The sequence below is a fragment of the Gouania willdenowi genome, chromosome 9, assembly GCF_900634775.1.
Source record: "Gouania willdenowi chromosome 9, fGouWil2.1, whole genome shotgun sequence".
Lineage (NCBI taxonomy): Eukaryota > Metazoa > Chordata > Actinopteri > Blenniiformes > Gobiesocidae > Gouania > Gouania willdenowi.
Window position 1 is genome coordinate 5,449,934 of NC_041052.1, and position 25,012 is coordinate 5,474,945.

The following is a 25,012-nucleotide window of genomic DNA, read 5'->3' on the forward strand; positions in this document are numbered from 1 at the left end:
TTGGTTGCTCTTAATATTCACAGGGGGTGACAGATCCAACTCTGTGGTTTGGTAGTAAACAATGAAGCAGAGAAGAAGAGCTCTCCTAAGGGGCCTTTACTCTTCCTTAACTCATTCACTGCCAGCCCTTTTTAGAGCAGCCAACCCCATATTGCCAGGTGATTTTCACTGATCTTTTAAGGCCCACCAAATATTTTGTACTATCTGAAATATGAAACCAGATTCTGAAAGATTAGACTCTCTAGTTTCATCAGAAAAAATAATTTTGTTTCTAGCTTGTTTGGTTCTTCTGTAATCAGCAGTTGAATAGAGGCAAGTTTCACACAAATCACCAATTTGTGACAAAAAGCTGAAAAAAACCCATCTTTTTCTGAAAAATTTGTGACTTTGAGGCAATTTTTTTTTGCTTTAGTGATACCTCAACATTAGTTTCCTACCATAAAACTACAAAAACAACACTGTGACCGGGCTTTTGATGGCAACATTATTATTATTTTGCTTCCTCCTCCTCCCAGACATACCGAGTGTCACCGATTGCCCCACTTTATCGTTTTCTCTCACCATCACGACACTCAATAGTCCACTTAGTTCCACACATGCTTTGGTCGAGTGTGCGCTGCTGTAAGCTGCTGGGAGCTTCAGCATCAACTCTTGTCGTGCCATTTTCTGTCTCATAAATTCCTTTCCTCTCCCTCTGAGCTCTGCCCATCACGAGAGATCTCTCATCCAAAGGTGCGCTGCTGCCACCTACATGGCATCAGTTGGTCACTACATCATGGTACAAGCTCAACATTCACAGGAGAGCTTCTTCACACCATCTCCTAGCAACCCCAGCCGAAAAACACAATTAACATTTTTAGACATCTTTGGCAGTCAACGTTACTAATCCAAAAGTCGTCTTTGGCAATTAATGACTTAAACAGTGCGCGGGGCAAAATAATGGGCTGTTTAATATGTTAAGGTTTGAAATCCACTTTGATCTCCTGACATGTTTCAACTGTCAACCGCAGTCTTTGTCAAAGGCGTCAGCTGATCACTTTGATGTTTCCGTAACTTCACTGTAATAATTCCAGTAAGATTCTTTTTGTCACATTATTTAAATCATTATTCTTGCTAGAATTATTATGCGGAAGTCAAGGAAACATCAAAGCGAAAACTAAAGTTGTCAGTCAAAACATGTCAGGAGATCAAAGTGGATTTCCTGAGGAAAAGTTGTCTGAATAAATAAAACCTTAAAATACTATTCAAAAAGAAAACAAAAAATAATATTGCTGGAAACAAATGGGCTGTTTACAGACAATGGCGCCATGTGACGTCATCAGTCACGTGATTTCAAGATGGGGGAACACAGGTTCTTAAAGTGTAAAGTAGTCCCATTTTTAAAAGGCAATAAAATGAATATGGTGCATAATAATAATGCATTTTGATAGACATAAGATCTTCTAATTAAGAACATTTCAAAGATTTTAGGCCAAGTTTGTAAAAAGAGTGTAGGATCTCTTTAACTGATTCAGTGCCAGCCATTTTCAGAATTTCAACCCCCTCAGTGCCAGCCGTTTTTGAGCATTTTGACTGAATTTTAAAGACCCACAGAATATTTTGTACTATGACTATCTAAAATCTGACACCAGATTATGAAATAATGAAGCCTCTACCTTTCATCAGAATTTTTTGATGAAATTATTATTATTTTGCTATCTGGGTCAGAGTTGAATGGATTTCTTACAGTATTTTGGCGTTCCTCCAAGTTTCTCTACCATCAGTCTGCAAACACGCAACTTCCAACTCCTCCCGGACATGCAGTGTGTCACTGCTTGCCCCGTTTTTTTCATCGTTACACTCTTCAATAGTCGACTAAAGTTCCACACATGCTCTGATCGGGTGTGCGCTGCTGTGCGCTGGTGGGAACATCGACATCATCTCTCGTAGCGCCATTTTCTGTCAATATCTAAACTTTCAGTTTAGATATTGATGAGGGACCTCCGCCAAGGTATATTCTAGTAATCTCCATGAAAAAATGCAAATGACGAGTTATCTCGTCAATGGCACTGAGTGAGTTAAAAACGCATGTATTTCTGTTCAAAGAGACCGTTTCTTGGTACTTATACTGACGGGTTGTATTTGTATTAGCAAAAGATAAACTTCTTTCATTTGACCTTACCCTTTATTGATCATTCATTGGTCAAGTTTCTCTCATTTACATGTCAACTGAGGTGATTTTCCTGACTTTGTCACTGAAATAAATGTAGTAGACGAAAACTAGGACAAAAATTTGTAGTCAACAGTGGTCTGACCTCGAACAATGGAGCTCCAGCGCTGTGGTTATGTAATGTTGAGACTGAAGGCACATGAGGATGAGGACGTATAAAGGCAATTTAAGGGTGAAACGAGGGTGGAGGACTACATTCTAAAGGCAGAAGTCTAAGTCCTGTTATTAATCACATGCTGCTCAAGCAGCGAAGCCACAGTAAGTTTCCCTTTAAAACACAGAAACCCATTGCTTATTCTTGGCACAAGTGCTAATGAAAATGTGCATCCAACACCTTTGTGAGAGTTTATAAATCAATAATAGATGGATTTCCTCAGGGAACCCATGTAAAGACTGCTACCTCATCCAGGTCCACAGGGTAGTCGGTGAGGTGGGTGGGGCATTTGTCGTAGTACTTCCCCTTGTCGTTTTTCCATCGACCTGCCGGCAGGTAGATGTCCCTCTCCTGCTTTCCTGGCTCCAACACCGGGGCCACCATCAAGTCATCCCCAATCAGGAACTGGGAGTCGATCTTGTAGGCGGCCTCGTCATCGTTGGCGATCCACCACAACGGTCTGATGATTGGGTCTCCTGTGTCCAGAACCTCACTGGCCAGTTTAAGGACCCGTGGGGCTACGAGGGTTTTATGAAGCTCTGTGAATTTCTGCGCGATCTCCACTACCTGCAGACAAAGAAACCAAGTGTACGATACAGCAGAACAGAAGGTCAATAGATATTCATTTATTGTTGCTGTTTATTCGGTTCTATCGTAAATAGACTGTCTTTGACACATGACGAGCTCAAGCAAATGGTATGTTTTTATTGGGTTTTCTGCCCCGTTTTAGTTTCTTACTGTTTTTATTGTGTAATAATATGCTCCTATAATTGGTTTGTATTGAACTTCGTAATAAAGTGCTTTATAAATTAATTTGATTAATTGGCTGCGTGACTCGGCCACTTAGCCAATTTGTTTGGCTGTGTAAATACGAAACTACAATGATAATTCCTTATCAAAAACACCCCAAAAGTATTATTGGGCTTCCTTCCTGCATCTCTGAGAAATCCTCACTAATCCTGCTCTATGAGCTTCTGCTCTACCCTCCTCTGAAAAATGAGCAGTCTGACTTTATTGACGTCACTGAAGTATGAACCGCCCCCTCCAGGAAGTGCCACATGCCCAGTTCCCACTTTTAACAGGTCCTCGAACCAACATCAGAAGGTCCCTCACAGCAACAGCCTCTCCTCCCTCAATGAGGACAGCAGGTTTAAGGCCATAGTACTTCTGGCCTCGACACATCCAGTGTGTGTGCACAGAACACACTGGCAATCCATGGGAAACTGGCACTTCCTGACTGGTGACCACTTCCCTTTTATAACACCACCCATGGGGAAAGTGTGCCACCCTGTGGTTGCACCTGCCACATTCGACTTGATCTGACATGTTTGTGACACAATGCAACACAACGGTTGGACAAAACAAATGATCATCACCTTAATTGCACTATTCCTGTAGTTAATAGAGTTGAGGAGGAGAATAAAGTGACTTAGCAGCCCCGGTGAGCGAAGCAGCGAAATTAATCCACTGCTGCTGCTGATGTGATAAACAGAAACACACAGCCTGAAGCACTCACAAACACAACAGTCGCCTGAATAGCCATTTGTTTTACTGTAATGTGCAGTGTTTTGGCTGAAAACAATAACAACAGAGTGTGGATAGCACAATAAAATCACTTTGGTGATCACTGATCTCCCTTGCTAGCGCGAGACTGCGAGGCATGAAGTCAGCGTCTATAGACACGCCTACTCAAGAATATGCATAAGCAGGCACCAAACAGGTGTTTTTAGAACTGCTCAGAATGTCACTTTTCAGAGGGATAAAACACTGGAAAACAGGCAACTTTGGGAAAATAAACCTCAAATACTATGTTGTTGAGGTTCTTAGAACAAATGGAGATGGGTGAAAAATAGCATGATATAGGACCTTTAAGAAAAGACTGAAAACAGAGACATTAAATGTAGTCTTTAAAGAAAGAAAAAAGAAAAATTACTGTTTTTTCCTGATTTACATCTTTACAGTGATTAAGTGTTATACAAACAGTATCAAACTGTTTTTACTGTAAAACCTACAAACTTTTAACCCTATTTAGCATGTTTAGTATGATTATGGGAAGTTTAAAACAGAAGTAAAATGGTTAAACTTTGAAATGAAATTCAGAAAATTTTCAAACAGAAAATGTGAGTACTTATTAAGGATGCAACAATATTCGGTATTTTACCGAACCGTTCAATACGCCCTGTTCAGTTCAATGCACAACGGCAACCAACAGAATTTTTGGTACGTTTCCCGTCACAAAACCTTTTAAAAACTTTGTGTAGCCGCGCATGCTGTGTGATCCCCTCAGGAGCAGAGACATTGTTCAGGCTCAGTGCCATGCGCTGCTCATGCCGCCTAGGAGCCAATCAGCGCTTTGCATGCCAGCAGCAGCAGCATGGGTACGCGCGCGTGTGTGTGTGTGAGTCAGTGACAGTGTGAGATCATTTCTCTTCTGACCGTACGTTAGCATTCCTCACTTTCTTAACCATTCAAAAATGTAGAAAGTAGCCAAGAAACCAAGAAAAACAGAAGTAAACAACATCCATGTTTGTATGAGTACTGAAGGGGGCGTGTATCTTAAAGAGACAGAGGCGAAATCGAAGCATCATGAACTATGTGCTAGAGAGGGAAATTTCTTTTCAGTTTTTTTTTTATTTGCTGCTTTTTCCCAAATAAATTTGGGTAGCATAGTTATGAGTATAGTATAGAATGATACTATGTGCCTGAAAAAAAAAAAACATGATACCCCCCCTTTTATGCCCTCTTGTTCGATTAATTTGGATGCTGTACTTTACATTGATGTTAACATTTTGTATTATTCATAACAAGAGGCCTAGGCAAGTACTGCCTTCAAGTGTGCAGGTTGTTAAAAGGTTTGTTCAAGTATTTTGAATGAATGCTGCACTTTGTCATGGTCACATTTAATTGTATTTGTAGTTGTAGTGTTAGTACTAAACTTAATATTTCATCTGATTATATCTATATGCTTTAAATTATTTTAATAATGCAATATTGCCTTTGCGAGTCTGAGTAGTTTTATATTAAGATACCGAACCGTGGGAAAACTGTACCGTTGCATTCCTGTGATAAACCTGATTTTAAGCATAAAGCACTAATTACGCACATACAGTATAGGTGGTGTTTTAATGAGCTCACCTCATCGTCATAAGCCCAAGGTGGTATGGAGAACTTCATGACTGGCATAAAAGCAGAAAGCTCCAACCATCGGATGTACAGCTCTCTGTCTGGAAGCCCATCTTTACCACCTTTGTTTTAAATGAAGTAACACAAACCACAAGAACAGGGGACGAAAACCAGATAAAAAAATCAGGACGTGTTTATAGGTGAGGAGAATACTCTGCAGGAGTGTGAAATACCTTCAGTGCGGTTAGGGTAAGCGTTCCCTCCGATCACATCAGGAAGAACAAACTGGTAGCCCAGGACGCTGATGGTCAGAATAGTGGGGATGATGGACTTAAGTCCGAGCTCGTGACCCCACACTGAGTCTCTGTCGATGATGGTGAAAAAGCAGGAGATGTTCTGACTCTGGTGTCCCACTTGGAGCTCGGCACGCTCACTGAACGGAACGGCCATCTCCGTGTAGCGATGGCTGAATGTGGACGGGTCGGACAGCGGCACCAGAGTGCTGAACTGACGGGGCAGGTGGCTCGTTTCTCCTGCGTCGAACTTAAAGGAAGCCACGTTGTAGCGATTCTTCAGCGTGCGGAGCTGTGAGGAGAACCAGTCCCGAGCTGATGGGTTGGTGAAGTCCAAGATGCCTCCGATCCCGTTTCTCCAGCGAACCAGCGCGGGCAACTCCCCGCTGGGCTCACGGACAAACAGCTCCTTCTCCACCGCTATGCCAAAGTTTATGGAGTCGTAGTTGATGAAAGGATGCGTCCAAAGAGACACCTCAAACCCTTCTGCTCGCAGTTGGTTAAACATTCCGCTCGCATTGGGAAACTTCTGGGGGTCAAAGTCAAACTCCCCGTAGTCGGAGGTGTAGCGGTCGTCCAGCTCCAGGTGTGAGCAGGAGAAGGCGTGTCTGGTGATGTCAGAGGCGTAGCGCAGCAGCTTCTCCTGAGTGATTGCCGTCTTGTGCAGCGCCCACGTCGACCAAATGGGGTGTTTAAAGACCTCTGTCGACGGAACTTTTTTGGGCTTCGGAAAGTAACGACGCACCTGAACACAACAGATGAAACCAGAGATACCGACTAAAAACAACAGTTTAACAGAAAAAATATACAACCGGAAAATTTCACTCATTTCCTCCGCCTATAATGTGCCAACCACTTGTGACCCAACTGATCCATATTTGGCCACTGAAACAAAATAATAATACTTTGACAACCCTGATATTTAAAACCAGTTTTATAATTTATGAATTTGAGTAAACTCTAATAGTGAGTAGTGTCTGGTTTGTGAATGTGTTTTTTGTATGTATGAAATGAATTAAACTTGTGTGTGGCATTATGAACTTTTGGTATTTGTATATGGTTTACTGTCTTATTTCGTATATATCCCCATGTGACCCCAGCCCCTTGTAACCTAGCCTGTGACCCCGGCCACAATTGGGGCAACAAATGGAAATTAGCCACTGGCTACAATCTGGCGTGTTTACATTTATGTATTTTTATTGATGTATGTCCATTAACATGCATTGTCCCAATCAAATTAATTAATGAATTCATTAATCAATCAATCAATCATGACCAATCACAACAAGAAGACAGCCATCAAAATCCCCCGCCAGATTGTTTGTCAATATACGTAACTCACAACCTTTTCCTAAATGTCCTAAATCTAAGAACTTACATGTATACATAAAATATTATCACATCAGAATATAAAATTACTAATTATCCTTAACGGTTTGTAAAAAAAGCTGTCCCCTTTGAAGATACCTCGAACAGAGTAAAAACACGGCACAGGGGCAATACCTTTCGGAAACATATATGCGCACATCTACTTTTCGAACTCCATCAAGGAATTGATATCCTAAAGCCACACGCCAAATTTGGTTATCCTATCTTAAACGGTTTCTAAGAAAAGCTGTCTCCTTTTAAAGGGGACATATCATGCTAAATCCACTTTTTTAGCCCTTAAATGCATTTTGTTGTATATCAAATCAAATTAGTCTCTTCAGGTGCTCCGTAGATATCTTTATATTCTGTTTTGGTCATATTTTTCAATCTGTTTCGATTTTTCTATTCTCTATTATGTTTTTTGAACTATTACATCACAGTATTTGCAGCGGAACTGCCAAATTAGGACATCGACTCCAGGTCCAACACTTCGAGCAATCCGCCATTTTTATTTCTCGCTTTTATTTTGTAGTCCAAGCTCCAGGATGCAGACGTTACGAGAGGATAAGTCAAAATGTTCAGTTGCTGGATGTAGTAACCCACACGCTTCATTACACCGTCTCCCAGCATCAGAACCTTTTCCAAAGTGCCTGGTTGAGTTTTATTTTTCACGGAAATGTACCCATATCTGTGGGTAAGGTCATTTTTGTGTGCGCGAAGCACTTCAAGGATGACTGCTTCTGCAACCTCCGCCAGTATAAAGAAGGATTTGCCGAAAGACTTTGTCTGATTGAGGGTTCAATTCCTTCTATCTTTGGAGATGACGAACAGAGCACTTTGGTAAGCTGTAAATAACGCTAAAAAGTGTGATGATAAGACGTCCCTGTCATTGTTTTGTTAGCATTAGCAGTTGCACCGTCTTCAGACTTCATATGTTAGCGCTGTGTGCTCGTTTTAGATCCTTGATGATATGGCCTACGTGGTTTAATTTAAGTCTAAAGTTTTCATTAGTCATTTCATTTTGCCGTTTTTGTCTTTGAAAAGACTGTATTAAAATGCATTTCGTGACGTTAGCTTGGTGCTAGCGTTAGCTCGGTGCTTGTGTTAGCTCACTTGTTAGGGTTCTGCAGGTTCATCATCTTCATTTTCATCTCGCTCCGCCGGGTCCGACTCTGGCTCGAACATGTAAGGCTGGATGGACAAGTCTTCTGTTGTTGACATTTTGTAAATAACCTCTGAATAAAAAGTTTATGCGCCGCTACATAGCCGTATCTCTTCAAACAAACTACAAAAATGGCCGAGCAGGGTGGAGTTGAACCGAGTGTCACCTGAAGAGGGGGCGGGGTATGGAGTGTCTCATTTGCATTTAAAGAGACCGCACCAAAACGAGTTGCTCTCAGAAGCACATCAGAAAAGGGGTAGAAAAGGGGCCTGTGGAGCTATAATAATGAGGAATTCAGACCCAAGCATTGCAGTTCCGCTTTATATAGACCACAACTGTATGATTTATATGTAAAAAGGAAGGATTTAAAAACATGATATGTCCCCTTTAAGATACCTCGAACAGAGTGAAAATGGAACAAGGGCAATAACTCCGGAAAAAATAATTGCGCGCTTCTCATTTTCAAACTCCATCAAGGTATTGATACCCTGAAGCTACACACCGAATTTGGTTATTCTATCTTAAACAGTTTCTGAGAAAAGCTGTCCCATTTAACTCAGACGGACGGACGGAGCTCAAACCGTCCACACTTCGTGGTGAGGAATAATAATACGTGCAACAGTGAAAGCATGTTTGTCCTCTGCTTATCTAGATATCTAGACACTCCCACTAAGAACTGAGTATTAATGTCACATGAATCTTTTAATCTGAATACTGAATAAAAATACAAATTGTTAATGTAATTTATTTTTTATGTTGATTGTCTAATGAAAAATGAAATAGGACACAGTTTCTACTCACCATGTACTTGTGAATAGAGGTGACATCAGACCCAATGCACACTCTGTAGCTGAGTTCTGGAAAAGCCTGGGCACCGTCTGGAGGTCTAAAGGGAGAGTTCTGGTAGCGAGCCTGGAACCTCAGTGTCCTATTCCTCTCTGACCAGCCCAGATGAAAAGGCACCGTGTCATTGATCTTGATCGCAGTCGCATTGGAAGACAGCCAATAACTCTCTAAAATCCCACCAAAGGCATTTCTGTTGGAGTAGACGTCACTGGTGATGAAGGGCCGCGGTTCTTCCTCCCCCTGGATCCTAATGGGCCAGTGTGGTTTTGCCATCTCGGCCCCTCCATACCAGTGGGAGTCAAAGGAGGCCATAGCGTGTTCCACCATGTCCTTGTTCTGTAACTCCTCCCAGCGAACACGGTAACACATTACTGTGTCCTTGGGTCGGACCGTCTGAATAAAAAAGTTGAGCTTTCCAGACTCTGAGCGAGTGCAGCTCAGAATACTTCCTTCCTTAGAGCAGGAGTCCAGATCCAGAGTACCAGACCTAATAAAACATTTAGGGGAAAGGACATACAAATTAGATGTTATTTATTGTTATTATTGCAGACAAAAAGTTTGTAAGTGAAGCTCAGCCTATCAACACAGATCATTTATTTGAGATAGAATTGTTTTTTTTTTTTTAAAAGCACTTACCTTGTCTTTTTCATCATTTCTTAATATATATATATATATATTTATTTTTCTTTATTAGGGGAGTGCATTGCCATGAATCTGACAATACGATACAATTCACAATACGATATATTCAGTTCAATTCAATTAACTTTATTTTTCCATTAGGAACTTCCTTTGTGACGGAGTGTAAGTGCTATAAACAGAGGACAAAATGCTGTAAAGGCCACATATATATAGATACACATGACACATTTCACATATAAAAAGCTTTAAAAAGGAATCTTTCCAAAAAACTGCAACATGCATTATATACTGTATATATATTTAAGGTGACTAAAAAAGGTCCCAATATATCCCGATACTAAACAATACGACAGATATTGCCATATAAATAATTACAAATACCACCTTTACAAGTACAAAATGGTATGAAACAAGATTTATTTATTTTTTTATACTTGCAAGAACAAGTAAATACTAACCAACTAATTCAAGTACTAATATCAAAAACAAGTGGTATGTTTATGAAACTGTCAAATTACCAGTACATTTTTCAAAAAAGTTAAACTTTTCTTCTACATAAGATTCTGATTCTGTTAAGTTCTTTTTTTTTTTTTTTTTTTTTTAAAAGTAACCACATCCATCTATAAAAGTGTCCAGTATGTTTTATGAAAATAAAGTGCGATCAATTTCCAGCTAAAATGCATTGAGGTTGAGGTAGTTTAACAAGGTCTGATGTGGTTCACTGACACCTAGTGATTGGGTGTTTACGTGCTATGCATATATTAGCGCAATTAAATGTTTAATTTCAATCAAAAACATGATTAAAAATATCAATTTGAACATTTTTTTGGATCGATGTGATAAATGCGTGGTGAAATATCATGATATATCGCCAAATCAATATTTTCATACACCCTTACTCAACACACAAATAAAAGAGAGTCAAAAAAAATTAAATTGTTTTTGTTTTAAATACATGTTATTTTCCAATGTATTATTTATTGCAGCTTTGTAATACTGTAATAGAAAAAAATATTTCAAACTTATTTGAAAAATACTATATTCCCTTGATTAATGTTATATATCATATTATATTATATTAAATATATTTGTATTATTATGTAATATATTGTTTTTACATTAACACTTTGTATACAAGTGTGTGATTCTGTAATTTGCACCTGACCTTTATTAAAATAATGTTAAATAATAAAATTACCTGAAGGCCATGGTAAAGACGACGGCTCCTGCCTGGTTACGGATGATGAAACCGTCCTTGTTCAGGTCCAACAGCTCAGTTTTCAGCAGCTGGGCTTTACGCAGAGACACAGTGTAGAAGCACCAGGAGAACACGGCGGCCAGCACCAGCAGGAAGCCCAGCAGACTGGCTAACACTAGGGGGCGCCCTTCGTGTCCCAGTTTCTTTTTGAGTGGAGAACCACCGAGTCCTCCCATCATATGCTGCTCCCCCCCGGGGGCAGCCGGCACCATCTGATACATGCTGGTAAACGTGGACTAAAGTAGGAGGAGTTACCAGTTGGTTTTAAAGAGGAGGGACTAGCTGTGGTTAACCTGAGGTTAGTCTGATGTCTGTCTATACGCTAATGGTTACTAGCAGCTCCATGACAGGAAGCTCAGGGATTTGGCAGAACCTGTAAAAACAAACAAACTTTTATTGGAAGTGAATATGTGACATACACGTTTAAACGTGCAGAAATATCAACAGACAAATGTCAGGTTTTCATTTCATTTCAACAAATGAGAAAAAGAGAAATTTGTTCATAATAAATATATGCTTTAACAAATAAACAACAAATGATTATAAGACACAGAGGGAAGCTACAATAGCCTCAACAAAAAGTTGGGGTCCGAAATAAAAATGAAAATTTTCATGAAAAAAAATAGTTTTATATCCCAAGAAAGAGTCATCTTTATACTATAAATTAAAACGGAGATCAGATTTTTTCTTACATTCCCACATACAGTTATTGGCCAATGAAAATAGTAAAAAACATTTTTTTTAGATTTCAAGTGACTGTCACCGAATATCCAATGCATATACAGTATGTGACTAATCATTAGTGATGGGAACAGTCTATGTTTATAGCTCTAAACTGATGAAATTACAGGGAGCTGAGGCATATGCTAAGCGGTTTACTGAAGCCCCAAACATGTTCCAGACCCAAAACCCGACAAGGTTTATCTCAATTTTGAGGTGTTGGCATGTCCACCATATAGAATGTATAGCAGATATTTTGGTATATTCTGAGAAAGTAGGTGGAGCTGTATTACTGTACCACATTTCAGTTTCCTATGTGATGTAATTCCTGAGATATTGGAAGTTAAAAATGGAAAAAAAATAAGAACACACAAAAATCGACACCCCCCCCCCTCACTAAATTGACCATATCTCAAAAAGTGTTAATGCGATCAACCTACAAATTTACACTGTGCCTATTGATTAATTAAGGAACAATTCGTAAAAATTTCAGAATATTTTGAGACCGAAGTGCCAGTGTAAATCACCAATTTAATGACGATACGAGATCGATTCTTCACTGATATCACAGTCTGCTGTGATTCTATTCTATTCAGAGAAAATCCATCAATTTAAGACAATTTTATAATATATTCCCATTTAATACAATCAGTTACAATTCACCTAAAGTTAGAATAAAATACAATGAAAATGTAAATGTTTTGATGTTTCCATAAATTTGATTGGATCATTGCTTAACCGTGTGGTTCACAAACCTTTTTTTTTCTCTATGCAGTCTAACATTATTATGACTCTTCTAAAATATGTGATTGCACATTTTACATTATTTTTTTATCAGTTTTTAAGATGAAAAGTTAAGTTTTACTTTTTTTCACCCATTTTGTTTAAATTTTGTTGTGATGGGGGGCCCTGAAAACTTAAATTTTTTTTACACCCCTAATCAGTGTGAGAAACAAATTGGTCTTCTCCATCCCTGTTGTAAACACTGTCAACATCACATACAAATAAAGATACAAAGCGTGGACGTGCACTTGATCTGTGTGTGACTGTATATTACAGCGATGGGTGTTTTTCCTCAGTAGTTGAACGTGGCTATTTCCAGAGATGAAATATGCAGTTGTGCTGAGCGCTACAGTTCAGATGTTATATTATCTACTAAATGGCAGGTAGCTGCTCACGCACAATGCCAAGAGAACCAATGAAACGGTGAAGACAGCCTATGATCATAGAAATGGCAGACATCATGTCACCATGACTCAATTACATCCATCCTCTGGTTAAAAACTCTGTTGAGTAAATAATACTGCGATCCAAGACAACTACAGGTTTCTTTTCTAGTCATTCAAGATTCTTCTGATACGAGAAAATATCAGCATGCATCATGCATGCTTTTATTACTTTGATGTGTAGAATGAAAAAAACGAACTCATATATTATTAATCAATGGGTTACAGACAGTACATTCTAACCTCCAACATAAGAATATTCTACAACTGATTTTTTTTAATTAGAAAAACCTGATAAATAACCTTAATGAATCCAATAACAACTAAATTACATAATCCGAAATTTTAGATTCAAGAGAAAAAACCAAAAGTGGCACATATTGTGTAGCTGTTTGTTAATAAATGTGCCTGTGTGGCATTTTGCATCAGCAAATTTAACCCAAAATTGTCTTCATGGTCAGACTTTATTGAGAAAAAGTATTGAAATATGAGTTTTGGTCCATATCACCCAGCCGTAGTTTTATAAAGATTGGATGCCAGAGTCTAGATAGATTTTTAAAAAGTACTTTAGAATGAGAGAGAGAGAGAGAGAGAGAGAGAGAGAGAGAGAGAGAGAGAGAGAGAGAGAGAGAGAGATAGTTGTAAGATTTTGGACAGTGATGAGAGAGCTTGAGTATGGATAAAATCTCCCCTCTTCTGTACATCATTGTCCAAGTTACACATGCATTTTCAGTGACTTCTTCTTAGTTTAACAAGTGATTTCAACAAGCACTTTCCTAAAGTGACAAAAATAACATTACACAACAACATGTCATCATGTTACCACAGACTGGTGGCCTAGCGGTCAGAGAACAAGGCTGGAAGAAGTGTTGGATGACAGGGTACAAATGTTGTTGGAACTACTTTTGTGAACATTTACACACAAAAAATACATTGAAAAATATTTTGGTCACACTTTATTTGAAGTTTTATACATAAGGCAGACATTACGCTATCATTATTATGACATGACACCTGTCATTAGCATAAATAAGGTGTCATGAAGGATGTCATTAAGTGTTGTTAGCTAAATTATGGCACCTTTGGAGCTGTGTTGTCATTTTTTGGAGTTAGTGGTTAGAGTTAACAGGGCTCGAGACTGCGACCAAATTGGTTGCATATGCGACTATTTTTTCAGTGTGTGCGAGTGAAAATTTCGTCCGGTCGCATCTGTGTGAGTGCGAGTGAAAATACAAAAGGAGGAAACGTCCTCGTCCTGTTGAGTCTTCTTCCTGTGAATCAGGGTCCGACATAGACACTACACACGCTGCCATGTCCCCAAACACGCTGCTGCGTCACCAACACTGGGGAGAGACACGGTCCATGCTGCGTTCATGGACACTGGGACAAACACACACTAGGGACAGGCGTCCAGGCACAAAGAGCAACAGAGAGCATGGGGGTGGGGGCGACAAGCGGACGTGGGGTGGGGGAGATGGGGGTAGAGAGAGGGTTTGACACGTGTTATGTAGAGAATTATATAATTCATACATTTTTCGCAATTCATTAGGGATGTAACGATTAATCGTAAGGCAGTTAAAAATTGATTCATAGGTATCACGGTTGATATCGATTATCTGAAAATTGAATCGCAGTACTTTTTTTAAACAGCAGAGGGTGCTATCCAAAAATGTTGGCGACGGGCAGAATCTGGGTTACCAGCGCCCTCTGATGGTCCAAACAAATATCTGATGTAAATACAATGCAGACTGGCTTTTTTAAAGTCCAATTGTTAAGGCACAAAAAACATTTTCAGTTGCACTTTTGAAAAGAAAAATAACTATTATGCCGTTTTGCATTGTTTACTATAGAACCAGAATTTAAATTAATAGGCTTCTTCTTCATTTGTATTATTCCTTTATTTATTTATTTCATTCAAGATTTATTTTTAGTTAAATTGCATTGTTCTGAATAGTTTATCAAGGGATTCTTTTGACAATGAAAAATGAAAGGAAAATAGCACAGTATTTTCTAGTTTTTTTTTTCCAAAAAAAATAAAGGAATATTTTTCAATCATTATTTCTCTACAGTCCCATTTTGTAAAATAAATCAAGAGAATCGTATCGTGAACCCAGCATCATGAATCGAATCATATCGGGAGTTGAGTGAATCGTTAACTCCCTACAATTCATAGTTATTCCCAAGAGTCTCAAACAGACACAAACATGATGTGAAGATGAAACTGTCTGTGATTATAATCCTGACCACTAGGGGGTTTCAAATGACCCATTTCTCGAACCAATGGCTGAAGAGCTTCGATACCTCACGAGGCTTCATTACACCATCACTACAAATGGCTTATTAACTGATGAACTCTTTGTCTAACCCACATTATAAACTTTAACTTTATTAAACTGCTAACAGGAGAGGACTTTAAAGTGTTTTTCCCCGGACTGACAGAGGAGAGAGAGCAGATCAGTTTTCCACTGCTGCACTGATCGATTATCGATTAGTTGTGCGCGGGCTGTTGACGCTGCACTGGGACATTACTGACACTGCTACTGACTGGTTGTACCAGTGTACTAGCTGTCGCTAACTACGTTACTGGTCCCACTAAGAGTGATTCTGACCAGCTCCTATACCCAGTGACCGGTTGAGACTGGTTAAAATTACATGGAAGCCTTTTATCAGCGTTAATATAAACATTAACAGAGTTCTCCTACCTGTGCCTGGGACTCCTTGGTGTGTTCACTGTGTCTGTACGCACTGCGCAGGTGCAGCAGCCAGGCTTATTCTCGCCCCGCCCCTCCTGAGCAAAGAGAACTCTGGGAAATGTAGTACAAGGTTAAAAAACGGAAATACACAAGATAATCTAAATTCAACCTTTTAAAACATATCTGCTCCTCATAATAGTATTTATATTATGAAAAACATTACTTTCAAAACACAAACTATTTCTATTTGCGATAACAACCGTAATACGGTAGTATTACATTTAAAACGTGTTTTATTTTGATTTGGTTTTAGGGTCAATGGTGCATAAAGTTTTTTACGAAATATTTGATAACTTACAAAGTTTGAATGAATATTATGGAAATAAAAATAGAAATGGCTAAATGGACTACAAAACAGGAAATCATGCCAAATGGGGCAGATTTTGTGTAATTTCAAAGCTGTTTTTGAAACATCTTTATTGCAATTATTTATATACTGTATAATTCATTATTTTTTGCAATTAATTATTTATCGAAAAAGAAATTACAGTTTAAATAAATTTATAGTGAGTGTATATACTAAGGTACTATATATCTTGTTTTCAGTATTAATTTAGTATATATTGTATATATATATATATATATATCCAATCAGAACACATGTGAAAATGTTGTCTTATGCATTGACCACAACAAATCTGTCTGTCTGTAGTTACAGTACAAACATTATTACCATCCCATATCAGGTTGATCAATAGTAATTGAATCTATATCTATCACATAATTTTTAGTTGACTAAAATCTTAATGTAATTTAGTTGACACTAGACTAGAAATGAAATTGTCCTGATGACTAAATGTTGACATTTTAGTAAAATAAATAAATAAAAATAAATAAAACTATGACTAAAACTAAATCCAAATCAACAGCGGTTTTTTTTTTTTTTGTTTGTTTTGTTGTTTTTTTTAAATAATAAAAATAAATATATAAACCTTAACAACCATAAGAAACTTTTTTTTTTTTAACTGAAACTTTTCTTTTAACCTTTAATAATACTGAGACCGTTTCTTTTTTCCTTCTTTCTTTTAAACAGTTTTGAGGTCCACTGAACCGTTAATACAACAGAATCTACCGTGGTGGTCAGTCTATATTGTTGATGTCCTGGTGTGACTTTACCACCGAGTGTCAGTGTTGAGCTACAAACTGAAGAACTGGAACCAAACAAGAAAGTAGGCATGAGCAAGCGTGTATTATTAATGTTTATTTACCTGCAAATATTACATTTTAACGTCCCTTTTAACGGGAAAATACCTTGAAAATATTGGATGGATGGAATATCATTATTTTCTGCATTAATATCTTCAAACTGTCCACTTATTATCGTATTTAGAGTCATATCTTTTTAAAACAAGTTAACATGATTGATTGCTGTTGTCATTTTCTGTCAAGTTAAAATTACTGTTTATTATTTATTGACAATTTAATGCCCTAACATTGCAGACACTTCTTTGTTAAATTAAAGCAGAAACAGAATGACTATCATGTTGTAATAGCAGGGATAAAAGTGATTAAGACAGCAGTGGGTATTCATGGCAACAGTGAAATTAGCAGCTGGTGCATGTTTTAGTGGAGAATGATGACTGTTTTAGTAACTGCAAAAGCAAGTCTTTTTATTAATGATTATGTTTGCTCTTGTTTTTTCTTCTTCCCAGAGCCAGTTGTTAATGAACCACTAAAGCAAACACAAAGTGACTCATCCAGGGCAGGGAGATGATGTTGCTACTGTCTCTGCTGTGTTATGTTGGATCTGCAGTAGCCTGTCTGCAGTGTGACCGCTCCATCAGAATCCTACATGAGGACTTCATCCTCTCAGCTCCATCACTGAGCGACCAGATCGAACTGAAAAAGATCAATGACCAGGCCATTGTGAGCTACAAAAGCACTAGTCAGGAACGAAAGGGAGTCATTGGTGAGAACAAATGACAAATTAGAGTTTGTGAAAGGATGTAGGATGTCTAAGGTCACTTTATGCATGGATAATGTCAGTATTTAAATTATAAAAGTTATAAAAGTTATAAATTACTTTATATGTAATTTATAACTGGATGTGCAAACTAGGGCACATCAATCAAACTGGTCTGTGTTTGGCCCCAGAACTAAAATGAGTTTGACACCCCTGAATTAGACTCAAATTAGGTCCACAGTTATATAGAAAACAAACTTTTTAGTTTTATGAGGAAAAGGTTACACTTGATTAAAACATATGTAGTTGTATATTCAGAGGTGTAAAGAGTACTGATATCTCACTCAATTAGAAGTTCTGTTACTTTATTAAAATTGTACTCAAGTACAAGTACAATGAAGTCGTACATAAAATACTCAAGTACAAGTTCAATGCTGTTTTGGCGCCGTACATTACATTTAATCTGATTTGTCTGCTATGATGTGATGCATTTTTGTTCAGATCCAACCACACTATACAGAGCCAAGACTGAGTACCAGAGTGAATTCAACCGCTTCCTGAAGGCTGAGCGAACAGGTGAGATGAAAACAATATTCATGAGAACTCAAATAGTTTTGAAACTAAACGTTGAGGTTTTGACTGACGTGCGTCTAGGCGGGAAATTCCAAAAATGTCTTGATTATGGGCGGGGCCTCTTGAGTAGTTCAGACGCGGCAAGTCTAAAGTATCAAATATCCAAAAAATAATCTATGCTATGCTAACTAGCTACTCAATACTCACTATAATTACCTCTCTCTTCACAATTATCTTTATTCAACCTATGTACAACAGATTCAGTGCTGAGCAAGCTACTTGGAAAATATAATGAGCCTTATTTAAGCAATATCACACGAGAGGGGGTGTTGTTGTGCTGAAAATATCAGCACTGGTGTGATTCGGTCGTGCGGCCTCGTGGCGTAGATAATCACACCAGTGCTGATATTTAGCTCAACGGCACAACTTTGAATGTGATATTGCTTTTATACAAAAGTTCTTCAAGTGCATTTTATTAGTTAACAGTATTAAGTTACAAAAGATTATCAACTTGTCTTATTTAATCATTTATTTAGCTGTTATAGTGCTGTTGTTGCTGTATATCAGCACTCATGGAATGCCTCTTGTCCAACCAAATTACTTGGTCGGAACTAACTGTTGTATATAGTAGCTTAACTATCAAAATTATATTTAACTCAACATCAAATGAACTTCATTCCAAGTCGGTGCTCTTTAGTAAAGATGGGTTAATATATTGTGTGACAAGATATTGCGATATATTGTCGATGGCATAAGTACTATCACGATATTTTGAAGGGGTGGATTCAAGCCTTTGCTTCTCCGCTACTTCTTTCCATGGTGAGCGTGTCTTTCTGACTGCAGGAGACACAGCCAATGACCAATGGTGTCATTGCTGCGTGAAAATATAGCCATGCTAATATTGTTGCAAAAGAACATGTGACACTACGATGGCACTAACCACTGAGAAATGTATTTACACTAGTAAAGCTGTTACTGCCCAACACTGCACAGATTGCAGAGTACAGGTTCTAGTTTTTATAGGAGGGGCGGAGCCAACTCTTCTGGTTTGTATTTGATGTCAACATTTTCAATCATCAACACTACTTCATACCAAATACATTTGTTTTCACTAGAAAAAAGTGATTTCGGGGTTTAGTTACTGTTTAACACTAAAATCAAAATAAGTACATTAACAAGTGTCAATATTCTGCATTTTTATGTTGCTTGAAAACAGAAGATGCTTCTTTTTTTCTAAGGCTCTGTGACATTTGAAGCTATTCAGATAATGGAGAAAGGCAGGAAGATCCTGGAGAAAAACTTGGATGTCTTCATCCATGATGGTAATTTCTATTGATAACGAGAGTTCTGCACAGCAAGAGATGGGACGCCACATGTTTCATTATTGCTCTGTGTGCAATGCATTAGTTCAACAATAATATGTTGTGCTCTTGTTTTTCCGTCTGTCTCTCCCTCAGGATTGTGCCCCAACAAGTGTGGTAAGTTTGACTCGACTGATCCTCCCATCAGGGGTGATATACAATAGAGTACATGAATAGCTCATAAAGCCTGTAGTGTGTACTTGTGTGTGTGTGTGTGTGTGTGTGTGTGTGTGTGTGTGTGTGTGTGTGTGTGTGTGTGTGTGTGTGTGTGTGTGTGCGTGCGTGCGTGCGTGCGTGCGTGCGTGTGTGTGTGTGTGTGTGTGTGCACTTTCAGGACTTCTGAAAAGAAGAGTAATGGACTGCCTCTCATGTCAGTACATGATGTACATGTGTCCCTCTCCATCCAATCAGCAGGACTGTGGCGGTATATTTTATTAAGTGCTTCAGTGTTCATGATCTCAGTGGGTGGATGTGCAAGTGCAGCATGCTGTGCATTCAGAGTACATGGATACACGCTGTCATGTGTACACGTGTTATAAGGGGAGGTCCTACTGCTGCTGCTGCTGCTGCCGTCCATGTGGAGCAGGACTAATGAAAAAGATTATTGGTGTAATCCCCCCCCCCTCCCCTCCCTCCCTCCCCAGAGCTCTCAGTGCAGTCTGAGGAAGGAGGACAGGCTGTGTTGGACTGTTTCTTCCCGTGGCATCGACTGGTACTGGGGAATCCAGAGTATCACTACTCCTGGATACCAGGAAGTAAAAAGGTCTCTCACTTAATGACAAAATGACTGATAATAACCAAAGGAAATCCCCGTCTGTACAAGCTGTCCTCTATTTAAACTAATGTTTATAACAGCGGTGTCAAACTCATTTTAGTTCAGGGGCCAAATACTGAACGGTTTGATAAGTGGGCCACAGATTTTATGTGGGAAAACAAGTAATTTCAACATCATTGTTCCTAGCTAGTTGCACCTGATACATAAAAAAAAAAATGCAAGAAACTGACAATATCTAAGCAATAAGTGATCAACAGGATTTTCACTTTAAATGTCCTAGATTTTGTGACCGATTTCTATTTAAATAAAGGGAAATACTAAGTAGTGATTTGAGGAAAATTGAAGGATTTTGTAAGAATTTTGAGCACCGGGAAAACTGTGAGCCCCTGCAAAAATTGTTGAGTTTCTTTTACGCAATAATTCATGTTGTCTCTGTCATTTTTATTTTCTCCTGTGGGCCGAATTGGATGCTCCAAAGAGCCGGATTTGGCCCCCGGGCCATGAGTTTGACACTGATCTGAAAATAATGATCTCTAACTTTGCATTGAAACTTTCTCAATTATTCAACAGTGGGATGAGAATAACGCCACGACCTTAGTGGTGACAGACGAGTCATCTGTGATTTTAAATCAGCTGAGTGTCAAAGACCAAGGAATCTATCGCTGCTCTCTGCAAAAAAACAACGGGACCATCTTCTCTCAAGTCACTTTCCTCCTCACTGGTAAACACTGCAACAGACTGAGCACTTTGTTTGAACAAAAATGACCCTTCGCTAATCTTCTAACACATTTCATATTATCGTTATCACATAAACCACATTTTATCATAGATTATGGTGCCACTGAATTTTAAATTTAGCTAAAAAATGTTTTACCTTTCCTTCAAAATGACTTTTCAGTCCTAAAACGGACATGTTGGTTGTCTGGCTTTTATTAACCTATTGTGTGGCTCATTAGCATTGAAGAATCCCTGCTATCAGTAGACTTTGGTTGAGCTGCTGTTGACTCATCTTTGGAGTGAAAAAAAAACAGGATAAAAGTGAGTATGTAGTGTGGTCACATTAGATAGTATGATTGAGTATGGAAGAAATACCCAGATAAATACTATAACGGCACGGTGGGCACACAAGTCATACTGAACCGCCCCATGATGCATTGCGAGTGGAATGTAAAATGGTCCTGGGACCGGCTTCAAGCTAAAAGTCAAACATCCCCTATTCAAAACAAAGGCATCTCTTCTTGGCTTCCATTACTTTTTGACACTTTTGTCAATTGGGCTCTTGTTTTGAAGTTAACAAGAAGTTTTGTCAGTAGCACAATGGTGGGTCTCTGAAAATCTCCAAAATGTCGGAATGCAATGTGATTCATTGGTCAAATGAGCACATATATGTTGATATTCTAGTTGGTCACTTTCTCACTTTCAAAGGTGAAAAATCAACAGCGATATTTAGCCTCAGTGTGATTCAGGTTTTTGTCATTGTAGGTTTGAAATGTATCTTGGGAAACTTGGAAGTATACTTCAGTGGGAGTGGTCATCTTCCTAATCATACTTATAGTATATAGTAGACAGTATATACTCATGGAGTTTGTAGTGTGTCGTACGGAGTGTGACATTTCAAACACAGCCATTGTGTCTCAAGCTCCTTCCTCTGTTCAATCATCTTCTCTCATCAGCATCTGTATGTTGGCCGTCCTCAAAAGAAAAACCTGTTTCCTTTAGCTGTCACTATACTGCTAAATCCTTCCCAAATATTCATTTTCAGAACTGATTAAGCCTCTTGGAGTGAGAGGAAAAACATCTTCAAGCAAAACTTCAAGTCAAGTCACCATCACCTAATGAAACACACTTGAACAAAGTCTGACTTAGACTAATAATGTTTTTCCTTCAGCTGTAAGTTGTTATTTCTTTCCTTTCTTCTCCATCCCAGTCGATCCTGTTACTCACCAAACCCAACCACCTCTTCCCAGTCTGGGACCAGAACTTCTTGACACTTCACCCTCTGACTCAACAGAGAATCTGATGTTGATAATGGCCATCGTATTTATTGCTCTGGCTGTGACAGCGTGCATTGGTATCATCATTTACTGTGGGTACGTTAGCAACTTTGTTGAAGGACGAATTCACAGTGGAGAGGTTCATTAAAAGTAAGAGTGTGCTAACACTTTACTTGAAGTTTTACAGCGTAAAGGCTGACATTAAACTGTCATTATTATGACCTGACACCAGTCATTAACATGGATAAGGTTTCATGAAGGCTGTCATTAAGTGTAGTTCATTACCCTAACCCAGCGGTCTGCGAACTTTACCCTAAAAGGAATCACTTTACCTCATCTCACAGAATTAAAGTCCTTCCGGAGCTGAAAAATGGTCTTCTCTATGACAATAATATAGTGTATACAATTCAATGCAGTTTAAATTATATTGAATAATGTAATGTAAATAATATTTTTTTGAGTTAATGTATTTAAAGTGCTACAAAAAAATTTACTTGAATTTGATAACACATGATCATGTCGGTCAACACATGCTATTTGCTAATTTCTTGCCACATATCAGTCATGCATATTTAGCCGGCACGTTGGCAGTTAAATGAATCTGTCCCCCACACAATTAAAACATTTATTTTCTTCCAGAATAGTCATTTAGTTGATTTAGTTATCTTACCAGGGATTTAAAAGGAAAGTTGATTATCTGTAGATGTTGTATTAGGTGAAGAAAGAAGGTGGTAGAGTTATTGCGCAAAGCGATTTATTTTTAGGTTGACAAATTTTATATCACAATTTTATTTCGCATCAATGTCATCAATCATTAATACCCTCTGTAAGAAAATGTCCCTGTGATGGACTGGCGCCCTGTCCAGGGTGTACCCCCGCCCAGCGCTCTATGAGAGCCGGAGATTGGCACCGGCAGACCCCCGCGACCCTGATGAACGGGAATAAGCGGGTATGAAGATGGATGGATGGATGGACACTTAGTGACCACCTTAATGACACCTTTTTCATGCTAATGACAGATAACAACAGCGTTTTTTCAGCCTTATGTATAAAACTTCAAGTAAAGTGTTACCAAAAGTTGTTTGTAGGGTTAACATGAAGTACTAAGGATCTACAGTAATAAAAGTAAAATCCCCATTAAGACAAACTTTTCAGAAATCGATGATTAATTAAAAGGAATAAAAAGCTTTACAGTGTAATGTAATGTGACAGAAACAGATAAAAGACAATAGTGCATATTAGAATGTTAGAACGCAGCCAAAACATTGTGCCCCGCCCCCTTTGATACACAGCATTGTTGACACAAATAGACAGAGAAATGAATGAGGGTCACACCCTAATGCCTCAATGAGGCCGGAGGGTGTGAGCATCAGCAGCAAAACAAAATCCCAACTGACAAAACCTCTTAATAGACAAAATTTCAACCCATGAGTAGGAAAGGGGTAAAAATCTTAGTCTAATGTACAAAAATTAAATAGACACATAATTCATAAAACAATACAATTTATCAAATTTACATATTTATCAAACTTAAAGCTGTTTAACAACATAGCTCAGGGATATATTCACAATGATCAAAGGTAGAAAGTTGGTTTGTGACTCCATCACAACATTGGGCTTGTTGGGAAATTGTCATGTGACTTGAATTTCTGCATAGTGGGATTGGGAATCTCGTAGAAAGAATGCAAAAATGGTGCAGAAGCACAAAAGTTTCTCTAGGAAGTGTTTTTTCTTCATTCTTACTGTAATTTCTTGAGGTTCTTCACTGTCACTTATTTTGGGTCTTTGTAAAAGCCTTAGCGACACAAAACGAGAAGGGGAACGATTTATATTTTTGTTTTCAAATGATTCAGTAACAAAGTAACTTGAACCACAAGTGTTTCTTCTTTAAGAACTGTCAGGATGTGAACTGTGGTTTTAGCAGCCAACAGAAACACTTGTGTCGTTTGTCTTCTCGAGTTTAAACATCGTTGTATTTTTCTCTCTCTCTTTATAGAGTAATGGCTCTCCATGCTATGGCAGAGCTGCGATGGAGCCAAAAGAAGATAAAGAAGTTAAGAAGAACAAGGGGTGTTTGAAGTGAGACTATGATGCAACAAATACACTAAATAATACAATACAACTAAAGAATCTACCACGCCAATCTGTACTTTTTTATGTTGCTTAGTTTATGTGGAAAGGAGCTCTATTTAATGTCACACCCTTTGAATAGACTTTTCAGAGCTGCTCCTTCTTATTTGAGTTACATTTGTCAATAAAATCCCAAGTTGAATAGAAGCACATGTCGTCCTCAGCCTGTAGAAAGAGGGAAATAACATTCTTCTTCATGATTTGTATTCTAATGGCATAGTAAAATATCATAAATATCATTTAAAGACATTTCTGTCCCCAGTAAAAAACATACAGTAGGTCCAAACTAATGGGAACCCCATTTTTTCCAATAAATCTGAATGAAATGCACAATCCTGATCTGATCCGGATGAAAGTCATTAAACTTTGTGCCAAAAGATGGTAGTCACGTGAGGTTTGTTATTTGAGAGAGGAGTGTGGCTGTGTCTGTCAGATATGGGAAGGATGTAAATATGGGACACATTATCAGTAGTGTTCCTTTGAATCTGGGGGTGTTTCAGCCTTTTTTACACTAGACACCCT

The 25,012-nt window shown here is 38.4% G+C and overlaps 2 protein-coding genes across 6 annotated transcripts; one reads left to right on the forward strand and one right to left on the reverse strand.

Moving 5' to 3' along the window:
* Positions 1–1,149: 1,149 nt before the first annotated feature.
* LOC114470420 (myogenesis-regulating glycosidase-like) lies at positions 1,150–15,738 on the reverse strand. The gene is made up of 6 exons (XM_028458624.1): positions 15,704–15,738; positions 10,996–11,428; positions 9,111–9,642; positions 5,720–6,524; positions 5,499–5,608; positions 1,150–2,930 (listed from the first exon to the last, which is right to left on the reverse strand). Exons 2-6 carry the CDS (start codon positions 11,274–11,276, stop codon positions 2,583–2,585), a joined length of 2,076 nt encoding a protein of 691 aa, XP_028314425.1. The 5' UTR covers positions 11,277–11,428; positions 15,704–15,738; the 3' UTR covers positions 1,150–2,582.
* A 1,046-nt stretch (positions 15,739–16,784) lies between these two features.
* izumo1 (izumo sperm-oocyte fusion 1) lies at positions 16,785–24,767 on the forward strand. Of its 5 annotated transcripts, none has more exons than XM_028458043.1 (10): positions 16,785–16,923; positions 17,407–17,663; positions 18,159–18,233; positions 19,469–19,552; positions 19,688–19,708; positions 19,926–20,015; positions 20,236–20,354; positions 20,937–21,087; positions 22,294–22,456; positions 24,357–24,767. In XM_028458043.1, exons 2-10 carry the CDS (start codon positions 17,465–17,467, stop codon positions 24,436–24,438), a joined length of 984 nt encoding a protein of 327 aa, XP_028313844.1. In that variant the 5' UTR covers positions 16,785–16,923; positions 17,407–17,464; the 3' UTR covers positions 24,439–24,767. The 5 variants fall into 5 exon arrangements, with proteins under 5 accessions (XP_028313844.1, XP_028313845.1, XP_028313846.1 ...); XM_028458044.1 differs by having other exon boundaries at positions 19,487–19,552; XM_028458045.1 differs by lacking the exon at positions 19,926–20,015.
* Positions 24,768–25,012: the final 245 nt, after the last annotated feature.

Coding starts and splice junctions, on each gene's coding strand:
- LOC114470420 (XM_028458624.1), bottom strand. CDS start 11,276: ATGTATCAGATGGTGCCGGCTGCCCCCGGGGGGGAGCAGCATATGATG. Junction 9,643..10,995: donor GTCTTTACCATGGCCTTCAG/GTAATTTTATTA, acceptor ATGTTTTATTAG/GTCTGGTACTCTGGATCTGG. Junction 2,931..5,498: donor CTTGGGCTTATGACGATGAG/GTGAGCTCATTA, acceptor CTTTGTCTGCAG/GTAGTGGAGATCGCGCAGAA.
- izumo1 (XM_028458043.1), top strand. CDS start 17,465: ATGATGTTGCTACTGTCTCTGCTGTGTTATGTTGGATCTGCAGTAGCC. Junction 18,234..19,468: donor CCTGAAGGCTGAGCGAACAG/GTGAGATGAAAA, acceptor TTTTTTTCTAAG/GCTCTGTGACATTTGAAGCT. Junction 21,088..22,293: donor AGTCACTTTCCTCCTCACTG/GTAAACACTGCA, acceptor TCTCCATCCCAG/TCGATCCTGTTACTCACCAA.